The following is a 21626-nucleotide window of genomic DNA, read 5'->3' on the forward strand; positions in this document are numbered from 1 at the left end:
TAACTTGGCACTTAATAAGTGTGTAAAATAGGATACTCAGATTCATCACACATCAGGAAGGAACCCTATACAGGGTTATGATTAGGATGAAATAACAGGGTGAACTACTTTCTTTATAGTTCAAGAATGACTATTAAAACACAGTTTAACTTAGTGTTTCACTCTGTACAAAAGTAAATTTACTATAAAAGTCTTATCTGGTAGCTGTAGGCTCGGGTGTGGCGAACAGATATGGTGGTTACACTACCCGCAGTACGGCCTGCAAATCTGTTGCGCTATGGGCTCAATTTCTCTTCTTGACATCAGTCAGTTCTATATACAGTAGCCCAACAACTTGTAGCTATGCCGTAAGCCATTTTCAGTCTCCATCCAAGGCATTTTGTGTGAATTTGCAGGCAAAGCTTCTCCTGCTCCACACAGGTGCTGTGTCAATCACTGCTGCCTACAGACTGTGCGATTTACTTCCTGTGCTTGCTCTAGGTAGCATGCCAGTTTGCCCTTGCCACCTTTTCCACTCCTCAGAGCCACTTTCGTTTCAAACAAAAGCACACTGGCTTTTACATAACACCTGTTTCTTATATTGTTGCTAAGTGTGACCATTTCTTAAATTGTCATATTTACAACACCTTTGAGTGCCCCAACTGGTGGACGAATGTGTCAGCACTATCAGCAGAGAGATCCAGTTAGCAGTGAGGTGTATGATTGTGATTCATCGATCACCTTGAATAAGAGTGTCTGCATGTTTCAGCATTGCTGGAGTCACAGCTGTGTGTGGCCTGTTGGCACACGGGAGATTGGACTGGTTTTCATGATTGCATGATCTTGTGATAATGACAGACTCCTTGTCCAACAGCTCACCATGCATTTGTTCACTGCCAGATCTCCATAGACATTCTACAAGTGCCTGTGAATATCTGTGATGCTCTGGTTTTCCACCAAAAGAAACTCAATGACAGCTCTCTGCTTGGAATGCGCCTCCTTTACAGACTCCATTTTTAAGGCTATATTATGGCGTTGCCACTTATTGAGACTTCATGAAACTATAGGGGCTGAAGTAAGTTCTGCATTTTTTCAAGTTGGCCAGGAAAAAATATGTGCTTCACTACTTATTGAAAGCCCCTCGTTCTATCCAAATTTTTTGATTTAAATTTCAAGCTTGCAACGGATGATTCAAACTATGGTATTCTACATCTACATCTACATTTATACTCCGCAAGCCACCCAACGGTGTGTGACGGAGGGCACTTTATGTGCCACTGTCATTACCTCCCTTTTCTGTTCCAGTCGCGTATGGTTCGCGGGAAGAACGACTGTCTGAAAGCCTCCGTGCACGCTCGAATCTCTCTAATTTTACATTCGTGATCTCCTTGGGAGGTATAAGTAGTAGTATTGATAGTGAGGTGTTTCAAAGAGCACTGGATGTTGCAGGTGGGCCACGTCATATTATTGCTTTTGCAAGTACAATCTGGAAATGTTACAAGTAGAATTATTTGGTTGAAGAAGAAGAAGAAGAAGAAGAAGAAGAAGAAGGAGAAGAAAAGTAGATACCCCATAGCAGGATGAAAAGCCACTGTGTATACTGAGAACATATTACGTATCTCAAAGTGTTCAGTAAACAGCTGCGTAATCACTTTTGCGCTTTATTTGCAAAAGTTTAATTTCAAAGTTATCAAGGGTACCCATCATTTTGTACCTGATGCTTAGCCATGATTACCATTATCATTGCCACTGCCATTGTGGAAACAAGATTCTGTGCAACAAAGTAATACAGATGCAGATATCAGGGTTTATTTCGTAAAAGGATTGTGTGATTTTTTTTTTCAGTACAAATAATGTAGGTAGCAAACTTGTTGAGGTGATGAGACATCATTAGGCTCATAAACAAGGCTGAGAACTTTGCCAACTTTCATTTAAATCCTCTGTCAGAGCTAGCAAGGACGTACTCATGAAAGCATTGTGCCATCACTGTATGCTCATATCCTGTAATCCTCCTGGTCTCAGTCTCCTGTAGCCCATGCCCCCAACACCTCCCCATCACCCTAAATTCGCCCATCCTACACCAGCACTCTCTTCTCCATAATCTCCGCCTTCCTTTGTTCTATCTCTCCCTGCTAATCCACTTCTCTATGTCATATTATGCTGCATACAACCACTCTGCCTGTGGGCAGAACAAGCACATTGGTGCCACATTCCTATACCACGCGCTACTGCCTCTTCATCGCACCTGTCAGCCATACTTCTCCAAACCTCCCCCTTACTCCTCACCTCTGCTCTTCTCTACTGGCACACTCCACTCAACATAATCCTCTGTTGCAGTGCCACCACATCATTGTGTGTGTGTGTGTGTGTGTGTGTGTGTGTGTGTGTTTTGTGTGTGTGTGTGTGTGTGTGTGTGTGTGTGTGTGTGTGTGTGTAAGGGGGGGGGGGGTGTCTTACTCTAGCTCCGAAGAATGATTAATCCAAAAGCTAGCCAAGTTCTCATTGTTGTTTGTGTGTCTATCAAAACTTCAGAAAACTTAGTTGATTCCTTTACTACTTAAATTATTTATATTGCACCAAGGATTTTTCAGTGGTGCAGTTATTCAGTTTTATTACCATTCTAATTACATAATTTGTGCACATTTCTAAATCAGATGTCGTGAGATTTAGCTTCACCTCATTCTACTATCTTTCCAACATACAATTCAGGAAATGTGCTTCTATTTCTCTTGACTGCACTTACTTTTGAACACTAGCCTCTGTATTCATTAGTAGTAGAACCAGTTGCAGAAATGTGAAATAAGTGTATAGTAATATCAGTGCTGCTGCTGTTTGTGTGCAGTTTCTCTGTTTCATGTTGAACCTATATTTCAGGTAGTCCTTATGTTTAGAAAGAAACTTACATATGAAGGTGCCATTATTAGGTGTGGTTTAGTAAATGTATTTCCAGAATGTTTGAGTGTAATTATATGGCAATTAAGTGTATATAAATAAAGCTGTGATCAATGCAGAAGTTGGGTTTAACACCACATTCCTCTACTAGGCATGGTCCGTTTGTAGATGATATACAACTGCCTTCCTCCAAACTTTGGACTGTACTATGCACTCATTTATAAGGCCCGCTACAGTTCAACACTGACCCCAAACTATTGTGCAAATTGGCATTTTCTCATTAACAAGTTTATATTATTTTAAATGTATTAGACACACGAAATAAAAACAGAAAACTTCTCAGAAAGCATTCTCAGTGTAGTCATGTTCCAGAACATTCATTGCTGATCGGTCATGTGGGGTTAATGTGATACAGCCCTTGGATGTGATTGTACAACACATTCCTATATGTTTATAGGTAAAAAATATGCTCATCAACCAGCAGTAGGAGAAAACACACACAAAAGTTGAGGAAATGTGCAAGCTTTCAGAGCCAGTGATGCATCTTTTGACAGAAGGGTTGGAGGGGAAGGAAGAGGAGTGAAGGAAAAGGGGTGATGAGGTTTAGAAAATGGGGAGATTTATGGGAAAATTGCTCAGAACTCCAGCTCATGGAAGGCTTACCAGACTGTAAGTTATTGCTCTATCTTACACCTTCAGCCCTTCTGCCAGAAGAATGAGCCACTGGCTCCCAAAGCTTGCACATATCCTTAACTTTTATGGTTTTTTTTTTCCTGATGCTGCTTGGTGGGTAGATTTTTTACCTGTCCTAGTGTATTATACAGGGTGATTCAAAAAGAATACCACAACTTTAGGAATTTAAAACTCTGCAACGACAAAAGGCAGAGCTAAGCACTATCTGTCGGCGAATTAAGGGAGCTATAAAGTTTCATTTAGTTGTACATTTGTTCGCTTGAGGTGCTGTTGACTAGGCATCAGCGTCAGTTGATGCTAAGATGGCGACCGCTCAACAGAAAGCTTTTTGTGTTATTGAGTACGGCAGAAGTGAATCGACGACAGTTGTTCAGCGTGCATTTCGAACGAAGTATGGTGTTAAACCTCCTGATAGGTGGTGTATTAAACGTTGGTATAAACAGTTTACAGAAAATGGGTGTTTGTGCAAAGGGAAAAGTTCTGGACAGCCGAGAACGAGTGATGAAAATGTAGCACGCATCCAGCTAGCATTTGTTCGCAGCCCAGGAAAATCGACTCGCAGAGCTAGCAAAGAGCTGCAAATTCCACAATCAACTGTATGGAGAGTCCTACGAAAAAGGTTAGTTATGAAACATCAACTACCCGAGGCGATGGATCGGCCGCCAGGTAGCCCGTGACAGAGCACTTCATCACTGGCCTCCAAGAAGCCCTGATCTTACCCCCTGCGATTTTTTATTATGGGGGTATGTTAAGGATATGGTGTTTCGGCCACCTCTCCCGGCCATCATTGATGATTTGAAACGAGAAATAACAGCAGCTATCCAAACTGTTACGCCTGATATGCTACAGAGAGTGTGGAACGAGTTGGAGTATCGGGTTGATATTGCTCGAGTGTCTGGAGGGGGCCATATTGAACATCTCTGAACTTGTTTTTGAGTGAAAAAAAAAAACCTTTTTAAATACTCTTTGTAATGATGTATAACAGAAGGTTATATTATGTGTCTTTCATTAAATACACATTTTTAAAGTTGTGGTATTCTTTTCGAATCACCCTGTATTTTCAAAAATTGATTTTTTCATTAATACAACAGCTCTTTGTGTGCAGGTCATGTTTTGGTATCCTGTTTTTTCTATGTTTTAATTAGCTGGTCCCTATAGTTATATATCTATTTTTTGTGTCATTATTTTGAATTATGCTTGGTGTAAATCACATATCTGTTCTAGGACTGGTTTACGGAATGCGCACGGTTGATATCTCAAATATGTGGTCAGAATGTAGAATGGATTACACCTTTGGGCCTCCCAGTAGTGCAACCTTATTTTCGACCACCAAAGAATTTGAAGTTCAAAGAATCAAAAGTTGAAGATCACTTTCATGTGGATATGTTTGAGTATGTACACTTTTTTTTTTTACCATTAAAGGAAGATTTACAGTTGTAGAACTTATCATTTTGCTTTATGGAACATTTTGTAGATATAAGTACCTTCTAGAAAAATGTCCATATGAACCAACTGCATTAATTGGGGTTACATACAGTGTGTTAACTGTATGTTGGCCAGTTGCTAGAGGGCATTATATGGAGTGGATGTGAATGAGGCAAGCTGAACCCCTGTATAGACCACCATGAAGTGAGGAGCCATTTGGGGAAGTGGGGGGGGGGGGGGGGGGGGCAGAGGGTTGGAATAGCCCTGACTACCTCCTACAGTGCAGACATCTTAACTTGTGCTTCACACTTCTGTTAAAGCAGAAGCCATGAACACAGGTAAAAAGGAAAAACAAATTTATTGAGTTTGCTTGGTTCTTTGGCTGCCCACTTATAACAGTTTGATTTTTGTTTTGTGTTCGAATGAAATTGCCTAGAAAATGAGCAAGTCGAGAGCGACATTTGTTGATGACAAGCACTGGGATGACACTCTGGCTGATGCATGTGTTAGTAATAGTCTACCGTACTTGATCATTTGTTTGCCATTTTGCTGGTATTTTGTGCCCTTTCTGATGCTGCAGTGTTGTGGAAAAATGACAGGTTAAGCTGGTGAAAGACTTTTATAGGAATTTTTGGACAAAATATTGAAGATGAACTGAATGATAGATCATGTAATTATGCTCATAATCTTTGCTTTGTGGCTATTCAGAATTTGGTTACGTCCATAGGAGGAAATCCTCTCCCTCAGTACAGCTTCCCAGTGCCATTAGAAGAAGGCAAGTGCATCAACAGAGAGTATGCAGCAAGTTATAACCCAGCAGAACTTGTGGAAACCTTCCAAAATGGCATCCAAAATCTATCAGAAGAACAGCATACAGTATTTGAACACATTTGTCCGTATGTTGACAGTGATATGGAAGAAATTCTATTTCTGGATCCACCTAGTGGGACAAGACAAATGGTCCTCACTAAAATCTTATTATCACAATTACAAGCCCAAGCAAAAATAGCTCTTGCTATGACTTCATCATGAATAGCACCCAGTTTGTTACTCAGTGGTAATACTGCTCATACAACTCTGATACATTTGGATGTAATTGAACACACAATCTGTGACACCTCTGGGAACAGTGACAAAGCTTGGGTTCTACGCGCTTGCTGCTTAATAATATGGGAAGAGCACACCATGACTAATCGAAAATCAGCATGCTTGAAAAGCTCACGTCTGTGGCAATACATCATGTGGCTGCACGTAACAGCTTAATTGCGGCTGTGAATAGGAGCTTTTTGATATAGTGTATAAAGTTGATGTGGGCGCATATCCAAAAGAAGAGGGACAAATAATTTTGCCTGGTAATTTGTGCTGTGCAGTACTTCCACTTCAAGACATCATTTCTTCTATTTATGATGATCAACAAAGGCAAACAGCAACTCATGAAAACCCTTGGCTTTGTGAAAGGGCTATATTGGCACCTAAAAATGATCAAGGTGCTAGAATTAACTTGTACATCCTTACTCATGTTGAAGGAGAAAATGTAGAGCATACCGCTATTAACAGAGTTATGGAGCAATTATCCACTTAAATTTTTAAACTCTTTTAGCACATCTGGCCTTCCATCACACTAAATTAATTTGAGAAACAGCATCTCAATTATTCTGTTGCAAAATTTAAGCCCACTGAAATTGTTTAATGGTACCAGGCCTAAAGGTACTCCTCTCCAATGTAAAATCATAGAAGCAGAAGAAGCAGCGAAGGCAAGCAAATTTTTACACCCTGAATCCCACTTACTCCTAGCAATTTCCTGCTTTGCTTTAAACATCCGCAATTCCCAGTGAGCTTATATTATTCCATGACAGAGGCAGCATTTTGTGAGCACGGACCTAATTGGCAGTAGCTTTTTGCACGGCCAGCTGTAGGTGGCTGTCTGTCATGTTAGTGAAGCAAACAAGCTCTTTGTTGACATTGCCAATTGTACTACTTCAAACCTTGTATACATAGAAGCTTTATAAGTCAAAAATAAATTCCATATGTGCAAAGGCTTGGGCACAGGTATAAATACACTGAAGGGTCAAAGAAACTGGTACACCAGCCTAAAATCGTGTAAGGCCCCCGCGAGCACGTAGATGTGCCGCAACATAATATGGCATGGACTTGACTAATGTCTGAAGTTATGCTGTAGGGAATTGACACCATGAATCCTGCAGTGCTGTCCATAAATCCGTAAGAGTACGAGGGGGTGGAGATCCCTTCTGAACAGCATGTTGCGATCCGTCCCAGGTACGCATAATACTATTCATGTCTGACGAGTATGGTGGCCAGCGGAAGTGTTTAAACTCGGAAGAGTGTTCCTGGAGTCACTATGTAGCAATTCTGACCATCTGGAGAGTCACATTGTCCTACTGGAATTGCCCAAGACAGGCAGAATGCACACTGCACATGAACGGATGCAGGTGATCAGACAGGATGCTTACATACATGGTACCTGTCAGAGTCATATCTAGACTTGTCAGGGGTCCCATATCACTCCAACTGCACACTCCCAACACCATTACAGAGAAGTCAACAGCTTGAACAGTACCCTGCTGACATGCAGGGTCCATGGATTCATGAGGTTGTCTCCATACCTGTACACATCGATCCGCTTGATACAATTTGAAAAAAGACTCATCCAACCAGGCAATGTGTTTCGAGTCATCAAAAGCCCAATGCTGGTGTTGACTAGCCCAGGCGAGGCATAAAGCATTGTGTCATGCAGTCATTAAGGGTACAGGACTGGGGCTTCGGCTCCAAAAGTTCACATCGATGATGTTTCACACAATGACAGTTGTTGATGATTCTGCATTGAAATCTGCAGCAATTTGTGGAAGGGTGCCACTTCTGTCATGTTGAATGATTCTCTTCAGTCGTTGTTGGTTCCATTCTTGCAGGGTCTTTTTCTGGCTGCAGCGGTGTTGGAGATTTAATGTTTTACTGCATTCCTGATATTCACAGTACACTCGTGAAATGTTCATATGGGAAAATCCCCAATTCTTTGCTACCTTGGAGATGGTGTGTTCCATTGCTCGTGCACCAACTATAACAGCACTTTCAAACTCACTTAAATCTTTATAACCTGCCATTGTAGCAGCAGTAACCGATGTAACAACTGCTCCAGATACTTGTGTTCTATAGGCATTGGTGACCACAGTGCCGTCTTCTGCCTGTTTACATATCTCTACTGATGGTATAAAAGAAGCTATTTGGGGGGGGGGGGGGTGTAACTGGCTTACCAGTGATTGGAAACAGTCTGCAAATCAGCACATGGCTTCGGCGAGGTGTGTTTTCTTCCTGATATGTGTGTGGAAATGCGCTGATGGTTCTCTTGAAACTGTTTGTTTAGGCTGTCATGTCCATGCTCAGCAACACTTCTGCCCTGCCACCACATGCAGCCCGTTGATCTGTGATAGCTGACAGCCAGAATGCCGGAAGTTTGTGGCCATCCTCTCTATTGATGTTGTCAGGCTGTTTAATGATTTCAGGCACCTCTGGCCATCACACGGGCTTCCTGAAATGTAATAGGCTGTCCACAGTCACGGTGGTGTTCCACTATTGTTAGTTTATTATGCTGTGCTAATCGCACAGAGCATCCATGTTCCACTGTTTGTGTGATAATTTTTTAGGCAGCTCCACACTCTACAACATAGTTCATATACTCCTGCAGTATTTAGTTTGTTGACTGCAGTCTTGGTGGAACATATCATGTCGTGATCCTGTGGCTGCTGCGGAAAATCTGTCTGAAACCTCATTGGCAGACTGTGTTGCCTAGCCATTCACTGATACCTTTCATATATGGTAAGTGCACTAATGGAAGCTGCTCTTCCTTGTCCTCTTCCCTTGTTTTATTTCTGTTGGCCTTTGTCATCTTTCTTGTAGTGTTGTCATAACCAGTGGTGTGAAAAGTGTGGTTTAGTGCCCTCAATTCTTCTTTGATGTTGTTAGTGTCACTTATCTGCTAGGCATGGGTAGTCAGCGTGTGCAGAACTGAATACCTGTAAGCTGGGTTGTGGTGGCTCTCCAATCTTGCCCTGAGGAAGGCCATTGTAATAAGGTCAAATTGTTGGTTTTAAGTTTATAATTAAAGTATTTTACTGTGCACCCAGAAGAATTTTATTGATACTTCCTGCCAGATTAAAACTGTGTGCCAGACCGAGACTCGAACTCGGGACCTTTGTCTTTCGCGGGCAAACGCTCTACCATCTGAGCTACCCAAGCACGACTCACGCCCCATCCTCACAGCCTTACTTCTGCCAGCATGTCACCTCCTACCCTCCAAACTTCACAGAAGCTCTCCTGCAAACCTTGCAGAACTAGCACTCCTTGAAGAAAGGATATTGTGGAGACATGGCTTAGCCACAGCCTGGGGGATGTTTCCAGATTGAGATTTTCACTCTGCAGCGGAGTGTGCACTGATATGAAACTTCCTGCAGATTAGAACTGTGTGCCGGACCGAGACTCGAACTCTGGAACTTTGCTTTTCGCGGGCAAGTGCTCTACCATCTGAGCTACCCAAACACAACCCACACCCCGCCCTCACAGCCTTACTTCTGCTAGTATCTCATTTCCTACCTTCCAAACTTCACAGAAGCTCTCCTTTCTTCCAGGAGTGCTAGCTCTGCAAGGTTCACAGGAGAGCTTCTGTGAAGTTTGGAAGGTAGGAAATGAGATACTAGCAGAAGTAAGGCTGTGAGGGCGGGGTGTGGGTTGTGTTTGGGTAGCTCAGATGGTAGAGCACTTGCCTGCAAAAGGCAAAGGTCCCGAGTTCGAGTCTCTGCCAGGAAGTTTCATATCAGCACACATTCCGCAGCAGAGTGAAAATCCCATTCAAGAATTTTATTCATCATGACTCCAGCTGCAGTAGCCTATGTAGTTAGTCAAATCCAAAATTTCTTTTTTGTGACTGACAAAGAAATTAAATAGAAAAAAGACACAGGCAAGTGATAGGCTTAGCAAAGAATAGATCAGCGTAGCCAGACCATAAGGTGGACAGACAGTGGCTGTAGTGAAGAAGTAGATAAAAATGAATTTCAAATAGTGATTGTAGTAAAAAAAAGTAAAAAGCAAATAATAAGTATTGCAAAAAGTAGACCACTTTAGTCAGAGCTTCAGATGAATATGGTTCAAATGGCTCTAAGCACTATGGGACTTAACATCTGAGGTCATCAGTCCCCTAGACTTAGAACTACTTGAACCTAACTAACCTAAGGACATCACACACATCCATGCCTAAGGCAGGATTTGAACCTGCAACTGTAGCAGCAGTGCGGTTCCGGACTGAAGCACCTAGAACTGCTCGGCCACAGCGGCCGGCTCAGATGAATAGACAGGGACAATGGTGAAGAAGCCAATAAAAAATGGTAGCTATGATTGATATTTGACTCTGATTGTTAAATGTTGCTCCACCTTTCTGCAGTGGACAAGTATGACTATTACTTGCCTAAGCATGTGTGCAACTACCATTTGATATTTGATTTAACTGATCAGTAGATTCTACAGGTCACTTATTTCTATATGTGTAAACCTTTTCTCCTGACCTTTTTTTTTTTTCATGAAGTGCCATATGTAAGTCATTATATTTTTTTGTAACTGTTATTCTGAAAATCTAAAAACATGTTTGTCAAATTTGTTTCTATTAATTTCCAATTGCACTTACTATAAAATATCTGCTGTCGTATTTCACTAATCTCATTGATTTCTTTTACAGACGCCCAAATGTGATGAAACAGAAAAATGCTTTCCCACCAAATTTTATTCATTCTCTGGACTCTAGCCACATGATGCTGACGTCATTGCTTTGTGAACGAAATAATGTAACATTTGTATCAGTTCATGATTGTTACTGGACACATCCTTCAACTGTCAATGTTATGAATAAGGTAAAAGTTAGCTTACATTCTATGCAATTTGGAATTTGTGCATAAAAGTATATTGACCTGGGCATCATTTTGTTACATTGTCATTTGAGATAACCTGAAAACACAACTTGTGGTCCACTTATTGCATGTTTGAAATCTGTGAATGTATGTGTGAAATTGAATTGTTTAATGACACATTACTCTCAAATTATAAGTTGCAAGTCAAAAGCAGCATAGTCATTTTCTAAATTATTTTACTAATGTTGTTACAGTATAAGTTACCACCAACATCCAATTGACATCCATTGCTGGACAATAGCTTTTAAAAGACTTTCCTATATATGATGATCTTCAGTTGTATACTGTCTTCTGTTAAATACTTCCATCTTTCTTCTGCATATTTCATAATATCCATTAAGTTGTTATGTTGGTCTTTTCTTATCTTGTGAAATCCAGCAAAGAATTTCTTGGTCCATATATCATCCATTCTGTAGAGTAGACGTGCAGAAATGAGGAATTGTTTCATTAAAGAGGAACTGTCATACATTTAAGAACATACACATTAATAAATTTTACTTATATGCAGCTTATTGAAGCACAAGAATTTCATATCATAGCCCTTACAGTAGTTAGTGTATACCAAATATCTGTTTGGATATAAATCACCTTGAAGTTCTGTTGGCCTGTTTACTTAAAAAAAAAAGGTAGTAGTAATTGCTCAAGATTGTACTGCAGGTTTTCTTAAAAACTCCTCCAGTAAGATTGTATTGCAGTTGTTAACATTACCATTCAACTTAACTCCTGCTGTAAAATTCTTAACTGGGTAGCTAACTGCCCAAAAACAATTATTGATAATATATTTATAGAAATGTCTAATGAACAAAATTTAACCAGTAGTCTGTGGCCTATCAGATTGTGACATGCAGTTGCTTGTGTTGAGTGGTAATGCTGAAAACAATACATATCAGTTCAGCAAATGCATTACAAGAGAAAGATAGTCACACCAGACAATGAAATAAGGACAGTATGAGACATAGCAAAGTAGGAGACTAGTAGATCCATAGATGAGGAAGTGGAGCAAGTAAATGATACATCGGTAACAGATGTGTATGATTTTAGAAAGTTTTTAATAAGCATTTCATACCACTTATTGAAAAGATAGAGTTGCCAGGTAAGTAGCTGCTGCCATGGGCTACCCCAGATCTTTTTCTTTCTCCACACTTAAGTATTTGGTCATAATTATAGTAAATAACATGGACATTTTGAAGAGGCAGCTGATAGGTTTATAGCAGTCTTATGGCTGGTTCATCTCTCTTCCTGTGAAGGAGAATAATAACTGCATTGTTTTGATTTTGGAGAATTGTCATCATCTGCAAATATTGTGGAAACTGTTTTTACAAGCTCTTTTTGTATTACTGTTCCCTCTAATTTTAACCATCAAATAGTTGTATGCACCCCAACCACCATTACTCCTGGAATGTCGTTATGTTCATTGCCAACTTTATCTGTTCCTTGTTCATCTCTTGAACTGTGAAAGCATTTAAAGATATCTTCAAATACCTGTACACTCACTTCTTTTCGAAAACACTTTAAAATAGTTTTTTTTTTTCCATTCAGCATATTCTATCACATTCCCATTGTTGTTTACATTGAACTGCTGCCTCCACTTTAATGTCCTCCTCAATCCATTTGACTTGTTTTTTAAGTTGCTTCGTTTGTACCTGCAACACCTGTGTTACGTGCACAAGTAACTTGCTTAAATATTTTCTTATTTTATCCAAGATGGAATGTAACAATATTATGAAAGGATAGTTGCTACTCAACAAATAGCGCAGATGCTGAGTTACGACTCAGCATCTTCTTATGTTATTAGTGCCTTTAGATTTTTGTTTTCTAAGATGCTGATCTTATTGCTTAATTTAATCAGTAAACAACCCCAGAGTGTGGCTTGGTTGATAAGTGTCAGACTATATAAATCCAAAGATCTGTGGTTCAATTCTTAGTTGGTCCTAGGAATTTTTCTGTCACTTGTCACTTCATTCACCTCTGCCAATGATTATTAATTTGAAAAATTATTTTACACATATACCTCCTCAGTGTCATATAATCTAGATTCCAACTTCTGACCTAATGAATCTGTTTCTTTCTAACTTCATATCTATTTTTACTCTGCATATTACGGGTCTAAGACCATTTAAAACTCTAAAGTGACCTTAACATCAAGCAAAAAATTCATTATTCTTTCATAAAATGTGATTTTTAGCTCCAATTGATCCTTGCTAAGTCCATTTTCTTTTTCCTTTCTTATTGGAAGTTTCTCTTAACATACAAACTCCGGTATTTACATTATCATGTCAGAAGTTTTCCATTGTTCTTTAGTTTTACCCTACTTTTGCATTAAAAGCCTGCAATTTAATCTTGTAGTGCAATTTGCTGTCATTTATCAGCTCCTGTAAGAATTAAAAGTAATCTGTGATCTCATCGTAATATAAGCTTATTGGAGCATTGACTTGGAAAGATTTCTGTCTAATGTATTTGGTGTATTTTGGAAACAAGTCTTGCTATTCTATCCGAGATCCTGTCTGTACCTTTAATGTTGTTCTTAATTTTTATGTTTATAATAAAACCTACACTTTTGAATTCCTGTGTGCTGTGGTCCTCTGTTGTGAAAAGTATGCTCCTGTAAGAAATGTGGTACCAGTGGGAGTGCATACGTATTAAATGGTACATGGAGTGTAGTAGACAGATCCTTACTTTATTTGCTGGGCAGAGTTACATTGTATTCTTTACCAGTCAGAGGTTTGACACATACTAAACCGTCAAGGATATTATTGTTCACTCTACTGCACAGGACAGAGATGTTTATTTTGTAAGTCAGAGGTGATGTATAGTTGCTTTGTCACCAAGGAACCTCTCCCCAACCCCTTTCACCCATAGTGTGGAACACAGGTGAAGAGGAAGTATTGCGAGGAAGTGAGGTGTCAGCATTGATCTGTGGTGGGGCAATGGGCACAGTGATGCCAGAGATCTCATAAGCTCTTGAGGTGGGCAGGAGGCTGGAGGGTGTGCCCATAGTGGGAAGTAGCCGTTCCGTGTGGCAGCTAGACAGGAATGTTCAAGGAGAACTTTGCTGATAACTCCAATGAATGGGTGTTGATAATCACGGCGTAATAACAAACCGTGGACGAGGTCAGGAAGCAGGTAATAGTGACACAGAAAGTCTTGTACTGGGGCCGGCTTGACCATCTTGATGACGAGGAAGGTCCAGTGCATGTGACTCTCCACCCCCAAGTCCATAGTGATTGAGGTGGTGTTGGCAACTGCGATGACAGTGTTGTTTGTGGCACGTAATTGGAGTGATGATAGCAAGAGATTAGTTTGCACTTGAGATGGCAGAAGGGTGCTGACAGTGCCCATACCAACAAGGAAGTAGATGGGCGTCAGACAGCCTTAAGCAAATAAGCATGAGCTGCCGGAAGGATGATGTGAGGTGGCAGACTTGTGCCGATGCAGTTGATTAAGGCGTCCTGTGGTTGTAGAGTGGTGTGGTGCACATACGGCAGGCCACTGTGCTTTGTTTGGGTAGGCACAAGGCACTCTGCAGTGTTTAGTCTCCTGTCCGAATCTGCTATGGAACCAACAGTATAGCTCGGCCGTCGAAGGTGCGGAGGCGGGTGGCATTGTTCTTTGAAGTTGCATCTGTGTCTAAAAAGTGCTATGGGGCAGTGGGCTGGGGACATGAGCACATTTGCTGTATTGTTCAGTGATTGTTGTCCGTCGGCACTGTGAAGGTTGCATGGAGTGGTGGTGAGAAGGGGCTTGGTCCTTATCGGCCAGATTCAGCTGAGTTCGGAAGTGTTTCAGCTGCGCAAAATGGAGGCAGTGATGGCGGCTGGCAGCAAGTGGGGGGGGGGGGGGGGGGGGGGGGAATCTCTGGCCAGCTCGGCAGTAGTCGATTAGCCGCATCACCTCATAGCTGAGCAGGGCGATGGCCTTGCTGCCATCGGAATAGCTGTTGATGAGAGTATGATACTGCACCAGAGTATGAATTCGGTCTGCGAGGTGAAGTCTGGCATCAAGGGGTAATCCTTGTGCAAGACATTGTGGTCTGGATGTGTGTGGGAAGTTTCAATACCCACTGTGTCCAGAGCATGTGATCACATATAGCATAGGATCAGTTTGTGTCCATAGGCATTTCCATAGAGAGGATTGCAGGCTGTCTCTGACGGTTTCTTCATGCATAACTATGTGTAGATGCTGTTCCAGGCAGTGTAGAGGCGATGGAGCAGCAAAGCCTTAGTCATCTTGTGCTTGTGGCTGGTTACTGCCAGGAGTAGGTTGCAGATTATGTTCTAGTCATTGTCGAGGTGGCTGAGTAAGGTCATAAATATTGCATTGGGATCAACGATCCCATGGGCAGGCATCATGCACTCGAATAGAGTGAACCATACTGCTGGGAGGTCAGTACAGAATGGGGACAGCTTAAAACGAGGCCTGTCTGGCAGCAACACTGAAACGCATGATGCGGATGGCATGGAAATCTTGTCGTATGGAGCGTAGACTGTGGGCGGTGTACCATACTGATGAGGCAGTTGCAGGAGCACGGTGTTGTGTGGCTCAACAACCAATGCTGCTGGCAGGGGATGTATAATGCCCAGTCAATTTAACAGATGCATTCCATCTCTGTGAGTGGTGTACAAGAGGTTAAATGTGTGCGGAGCAGCTGACGCATATGTGACGACAGACGTGGGATGGCACAATGTAGATGGAACCTAAAGGGGTTAATATTGCAAAAGTTCAGGTGTGCAGAGCATGTTACCACTGTATGGAGAAAGCACCTGAGAGGTGTGAGAGGCATTGTGTGTAGCTGTGATTAGGTTAAACACAGTAAGTGTCGGGTTTGCTGTCTGTAGACGAGATAATGGCAAAATTATTTGACAGAATCCACTGTTGATATGTTGGAAAGGTGCTGTTAAGAGCTTCCGTATAGCATTGTTGCTGGAGAATATCACTCCAGAAGACACTGGAAAGGTTTGGAAGTCTGTGGGTTGGACGGGAGCTGGAGCAGAGGAGAAAATAAGCATACATGAGATAACAGTTGTAAGATAAACAGGGCGCCATTATTCGATACTCCACACAGCATTGATTCTGTCTAAATCACTGCGCTGAAGTTCCTCTAGTCCAGGTCGAATGTTACCTTGTATATTGTCACATGCAATGTTTGTATCACATCGTGGCACTGTATGAGAAATATCCTCAACACCATCATTGATAAGGTGAGGTGATGCGGCCAACAGTGGCAGCATTTTTGAGTACCCAACTGCCATGGCAGATTTGCACAAAATCACTAAGTGGTGTGGTAGACGGAGTCACCACTGTAAGGACTGTGGTTCCAGTGCGAGTCCATATGTAATAAATGGTTCATAGAGTGTGGTAAACAGATACTTACTTTATTTGCTTGATGGGATTACATCTTGGTCTACACCTATCAGAGGTTTGACACACACTGCATCGTCACAGATATTATTGTTCAGTCTACGGCACAGCACAACGATGTTTATTTTGCCAGCCAGAGGTGATGTATAGTTGCTACGTTTTGACACTCTCATTTAAATTCTGTTCGATTTTCATTTCCTTGCAGCTCCTCTAATAGTAAAATTATATTCCATTGGTATTACTTGGTACCTCTTCCGAATCCACTCACCAGTCTTCAGATTCATAAATTATGTCATTTTTTGCTCCTAAATACTAAGTAATAGAAGCACTTAGGTTTCAATGTTGATATTACCTACTTAGACAAACATGTTGGAAAAGCGGAGATGCTGAGTCACAGATAGAGAGTGTGGCCGCAGTTGCCAGAGACTGCAGTCATGCAGTCATGTGTGTATGAGTTGAATTTGTGTGTGTGTGTGTGTGTGTGTGTGTGTTGTCTATTTTTGATCAAGGCCTTACTGGCCAAAAGCTTATTTGTGGCAGTCTTTTTGTTGTGCCTATCTGCTACACAGCATCTCTGCTATATGGTGAGCAGCAAGTTTCATAATATTGTTACATCCCATCCTGGATTTTCCATTGTTTGTTTCATTTTGCAAAATGTGAACACAGAGATAGCTGGATGTGGCCTGTGGCCTGAAGCCATTGTCTGCCTTCCCTCAATCCACTACTTGTAATATGATGGGTAGTCATAAACATTTAATTATTACCTCAAAAACATGAATCTGCTATCCTAGAACGTATTGATGGGTACTCCTTTCCTGTACACTTACATTTAGATTTGCATACATATTCTGCAAGTCACCGTATGATGTGTGATGGAGGCCACCATGTACCACTGCTAGTCATTTCCTTTCCGTTCCACTTGCAAATACAGTGAGGGAAAAACTACTGTCCATATCCATCCATATCAGCCCTAATTTCTTGTATCTTATTGCCAAGGTCCTTATACAAAATGTATGTTGTGGCAATAGCATTGTTCTGCAATCAGTTTCAAATATTGCCTCTTTAAATTTTTTCGGTAGCGTTTATCGAAAAGAATGTCGCCTTCCTCCCAGGGATTTCCATTTGAGTTCCCTAAGAATCCCTGTTATACTTGCATATTGTTTGAACCTACCGGTAGAAAATCTAGCAGCCCACCTCTGAATTGCTTCGATGTCTTCCTTCAATCCAGCCAGGTGTGAATCTCAAACACTCAAACAGTACTCAAGAGTAGGTCGCACTAGCAACTATATGCAGTCTCCCTTCAAATGACACACACTTTCCTAAAATCTCCCAATAAACCAAAGTTGATGATTTGGCTTCAAATATTGATTTGCAGTGTTACGCCCTAACAGTTAAACAACATGACTGTGTCAAGCAGGATCCTACTAATGCTGTATCTGAACATTGCAGGTTTGTTTTTCCTACTCATCTGCATTAACTCACATTGTTCTCATTTTTGATTGATACATTTTTCTCAATAATGGATGACTTGATGGAGACCTTGGTTGAAGAAGTCTGCATTTTCGTTCTTCAGGAAACATTCCACATTGAAAATCACACCACTGTCATTATGAAAAATTCCTTCAGTGCAATGTCTCCTTCATCCCAGGAGAGGGGAAGAAGTCACTGGACACTGTTTCAGCAGAATATGAATAGTGAAGCAAAATTTGATATCCCAAAGAATTTGCTTGTGTAACTGTGCTCTATGTGGAATGAGCTGCCACATTGTCACAGAGCAAAAACACCCGTTGTAACGCATCAGCGAATGTCCGCAAATCCTGGTCGATGACAGCGTCTGGTTCCTGGCCTCTTGGGGATGGGAACTGTTCTCATGCTTGGAGAGAAATAGGTGCTCCTTGCTTCAGCTGGCTAATGGGTGTGGTCCGGTCTGACTGGGTTGCTTTCAAGGGGGACTGTTTCGCACAGAATGGCTGCTGTTTCCCAGTATCCTTTGTGAACAAACTACTGAAGTTGTTGGCAAACAGCACTGGTTTACGGTAATGAAATACTAGTATGAGCATTAGCAGGAAATGGCCAGTAGCCTACTTACTTTCTGCTCTGGATGCTGATTGGCCAAAAGTCCATTTGAAAAGAATGTCATGGACCTGTGAGCAGATGGCTAATTTGAAGAGTTGGACTGTGACTCTGGAAGGATTCAGGGTGTGAATTTGAGCCCTCTGGAGCAGAGATGTGAGGAGATGTATTTGGTAAGTTTATAGTCACGGATCAGTAAGGTGGAGTGAATGGAAAGTTTAGAAATTGTTCAAAAGTGCATTTCTTTTCATGCACATGGGAAGCGTCTTAACCTATTCCTGTTTTCGAGGTGGGTGTTGATGTTTAGTGAGCATACACAGACTGTTTAGGAAGAGGCTGACTAACCGAGTATCGAACAACTGTCTAGGTGGAGGCATTGGTGAACAAATGAGGTGAACTAGGCAAGGAAATTAGAAGAGAATAAACTTTGTTTTGTTTCAATGGAAATTTGAACTGTGGAATTCTTGTGTAAGTCCTTATCCTCTTGAAATTTAGACTGTGATCATGTGTAGTTTACGGAGGAGATGGTAGGAACCGGTTGGTGGCAGTGCAGAGGTTGATTGCAGTGTTTGTTGTCCAGTTCAGTGGTCGGACTTGGGAATCTTTTTAGAGTAGTTATATTGCTGCAAGGCATGGACTAGTGGTATAGAGAAAGTGACTAATTTAACCTGGTCTCTTGAGTCAAAGTGAGACTGGTGGCCCTTATTTACCATGATAGCTTATGTGTAGCAGGGCATAGAAATTATTCAGGTCTGGCAATAAATGTTTCAGAGAGAGTCTTCGGAGCAATATGACGTGTGATTTGTCTCGTGCACAGCGTGGCAGTAAGAGATTGTTGACCATGACCATGACCATGACCATGACTATGACTGTAAGGGAACTTCACCAGATTCTGCAGAAGCTCCAAGACATTGGATGAGGAGAAACATTTCACTTGTTGACCAATGCACAGAATTTTTCCAGCCAGAGACATTGACAATTTGCTGTCAATGTTGTGCCAGCCTGAATCCTCCTCAGTGATCCCACCAAGTGATAGGAATTTCCAGCAAGTTTGCAGTGATTATTATCAGTGGTACATGTGTCCAAATGTGCACTCCAAACATGTAGATGCTTCTTGCTTAATGTATTCAATGAAAATGTATGTGGATCACGAATATTGTGGTTGTGTCAGTGACCTATGGGTTCTTATGTCTTGACAAATGATTTTTCAGTAAGGAGCATTTTTATTTTCTTTGTGATACAGGTATGCTCAGCTTTTAATAGATGACTTGACAGCAGCAGATTCCATTATTGAATGACTATGTAGGCTTCATTTTAATTTAGTTTCTTATAAATATGTCCTATTTGGGTTCTTACCTGCTCACTTCATAGGCATTTGGTTGCCAATAATATGGTGGACCGGCAGATCTCTTAAATTTTAGGCTCTTGAAGTGTTTGTTTACAGTGCTTCTGAGACTAGAATTGATCTCACAGTGATGTAAATTTAATCCATTATTCCAAAAAATTTAAAGGTGCAGAACAGATTTATTTTGGCTTTTTACTTTGGAGAAATATGTTTTGTGTGTTTTCGTGTTATTTACTTTGCACTGATTGACCCTGATGTATTGTTTCTAAATTTATATTCTAATATTTAAATCAATTATTTCTTGTTGCTTAGGAGAGTTGTAAGTTTTTTTGTGTTTATTTCTTTGTCAGGTTGGTGTTTCTTGTGGAGGGCTGCAAAGTTATATTCATATCATGTTAGATGGTTGAGTATTTTTTTTTATTTACTAATTTCTGTTACTTTATGAGAAATGATTGCATTTTTGAAGCAGTAGACGGTAGCAGCCAATTACATGGTGTTGATTTTTTTTTTCCTGGCATATAGACAACTATGTTTAAGAAGTACTGTAACTGTTACCTTTTAAATTGTTCTGTCTTTATTTAATTTTTTAAGACCAAGTATTGGAAACACTGTTTTGTGTAACATAGGACTGTATGTCAAGTTCTGTTCTCAAACAGCAGTTGAGAAGTGTATATATGGCGTGGATAAACAACATCTATCTTGCTATTGTTCCTTCATGTTACATGTATGTTTTGGTTCCAAGATTTTCATTATCCTAGTTAACAATAATGTCACCTGTCACTGAAAAATGAGAAGCTCTGTAGTGGTTCATTTCTGGGCCGCAACAGTTGGTGAATGGTGTTCGTTATTGCAGGCAAAGTGTGTCTGGGATCAGGAATTGTTGTTATGCATGGAGCAAAGTGAGCAGTCTTTGCTTAATCTGGCTGATGGATATGGCTTGGCCTGACTGGGAGGTTTTCAAAGGCAAGTGTTTCATGCAAAATGGCTGCCATTTCCTAGTACCCTTTGGGAATAAACTATTGAAAGTGTCATCAGGCAGCAGCAGTTTCTAGTAGTAGGTAGTACTATGAGCATTACTATTAGCAGGAAATGACCTACAGCAGTGCCAACTTGCTGTTCTGGAGGTTGATTGGCCAAAACTTGTGCATTTGGAAAGCATGTTGTGGTACTGTGAGCAGCTGGCGAAATTGAGGAGTCGGTTTGTGGCCCTCGTAGGATGCAGGAGGCAAGTTTCATCCCTCTGGAGTGGAGGGGGTGTGGAGGCGTATTTCAGAAGTTTGTATTCATGTATCAGTAAGGTTGTTCTCTATGTATAGAAAGTTCAGAAAGTGGATGGAAGTTTTTCCCTTTTGCACGCATGGAAAGCAACTTATTGCCTAGTTTTTGGTGGGTGTTAATGTTTAGTGAGCATACATAGACTGCTTAGGATGAGGCTGCCTAGCAGTGTGTGGAGCAACTGGCTTGGCGAGGAATATCAGAAAACAATGGAAATGGCTGAATGGAAGTTTGATCTGTGGAGTTCTTGTGTATGTCCATATCATCTTCAGCTGTAGGTTGTGAACCTGTGTAGTTTTGGTTTGGAAGTCTTTTGTGAATAGGGGTATAGTGGAAATGACTAATTTAACCTGATCTCACAGGTCAAAGTAAGGCTGGTATCCCTTATTTACCTTGATAACACATGTGTAGGAGGACCTAGAAATTACCCAGGCTCACCAATGAACAGATCAGCAGGTGTCTATGTAGCAATACAGGGCATGATTAGTCTCATGCACCACACGATGCTAACAGTTCATATACTTCGGCCTTGGCTGTGAGTGGGCTTCACCAGACACTGTAGAATCTTTAAGACAAAGAAACAGGAGGAACGTTTCACCAATGGGCAGTTTCGCGTG

General features: G+C 41.1%; 1 protein-coding gene across 1 annotated transcript in view; it reads left to right on the forward strand.

The window, feature by feature from the left end:
- LOC124777195 (DNA-directed RNA polymerase, mitochondrial) overlaps positions 1-21626 on the forward strand; it is a 283528-nt gene that overhangs the window by 251292 nt on the left and 10610 nt on the right. The window contains exons 21-22 of the mRNA XM_047252510.1: positions 4789-4955; positions 10730-10901. Coding sequence (XP_047108466.1) covers positions 4789-4955; positions 10730-10901 — 339 coding nt within the window. The remainder of the gene's footprint in view (positions 1-4788; positions 4956-10729; positions 10902-21626) is intronic.

The sequence above is a fragment of the Schistocerca piceifrons genome, chromosome 2 (genome assembly GCF_021461385.2).
Source record: "Schistocerca piceifrons isolate TAMUIC-IGC-003096 chromosome 2, iqSchPice1.1, whole genome shotgun sequence".
NCBI lineage: Eukaryota > Metazoa > Arthropoda > Insecta > Orthoptera > Acrididae > Schistocerca > Schistocerca piceifrons.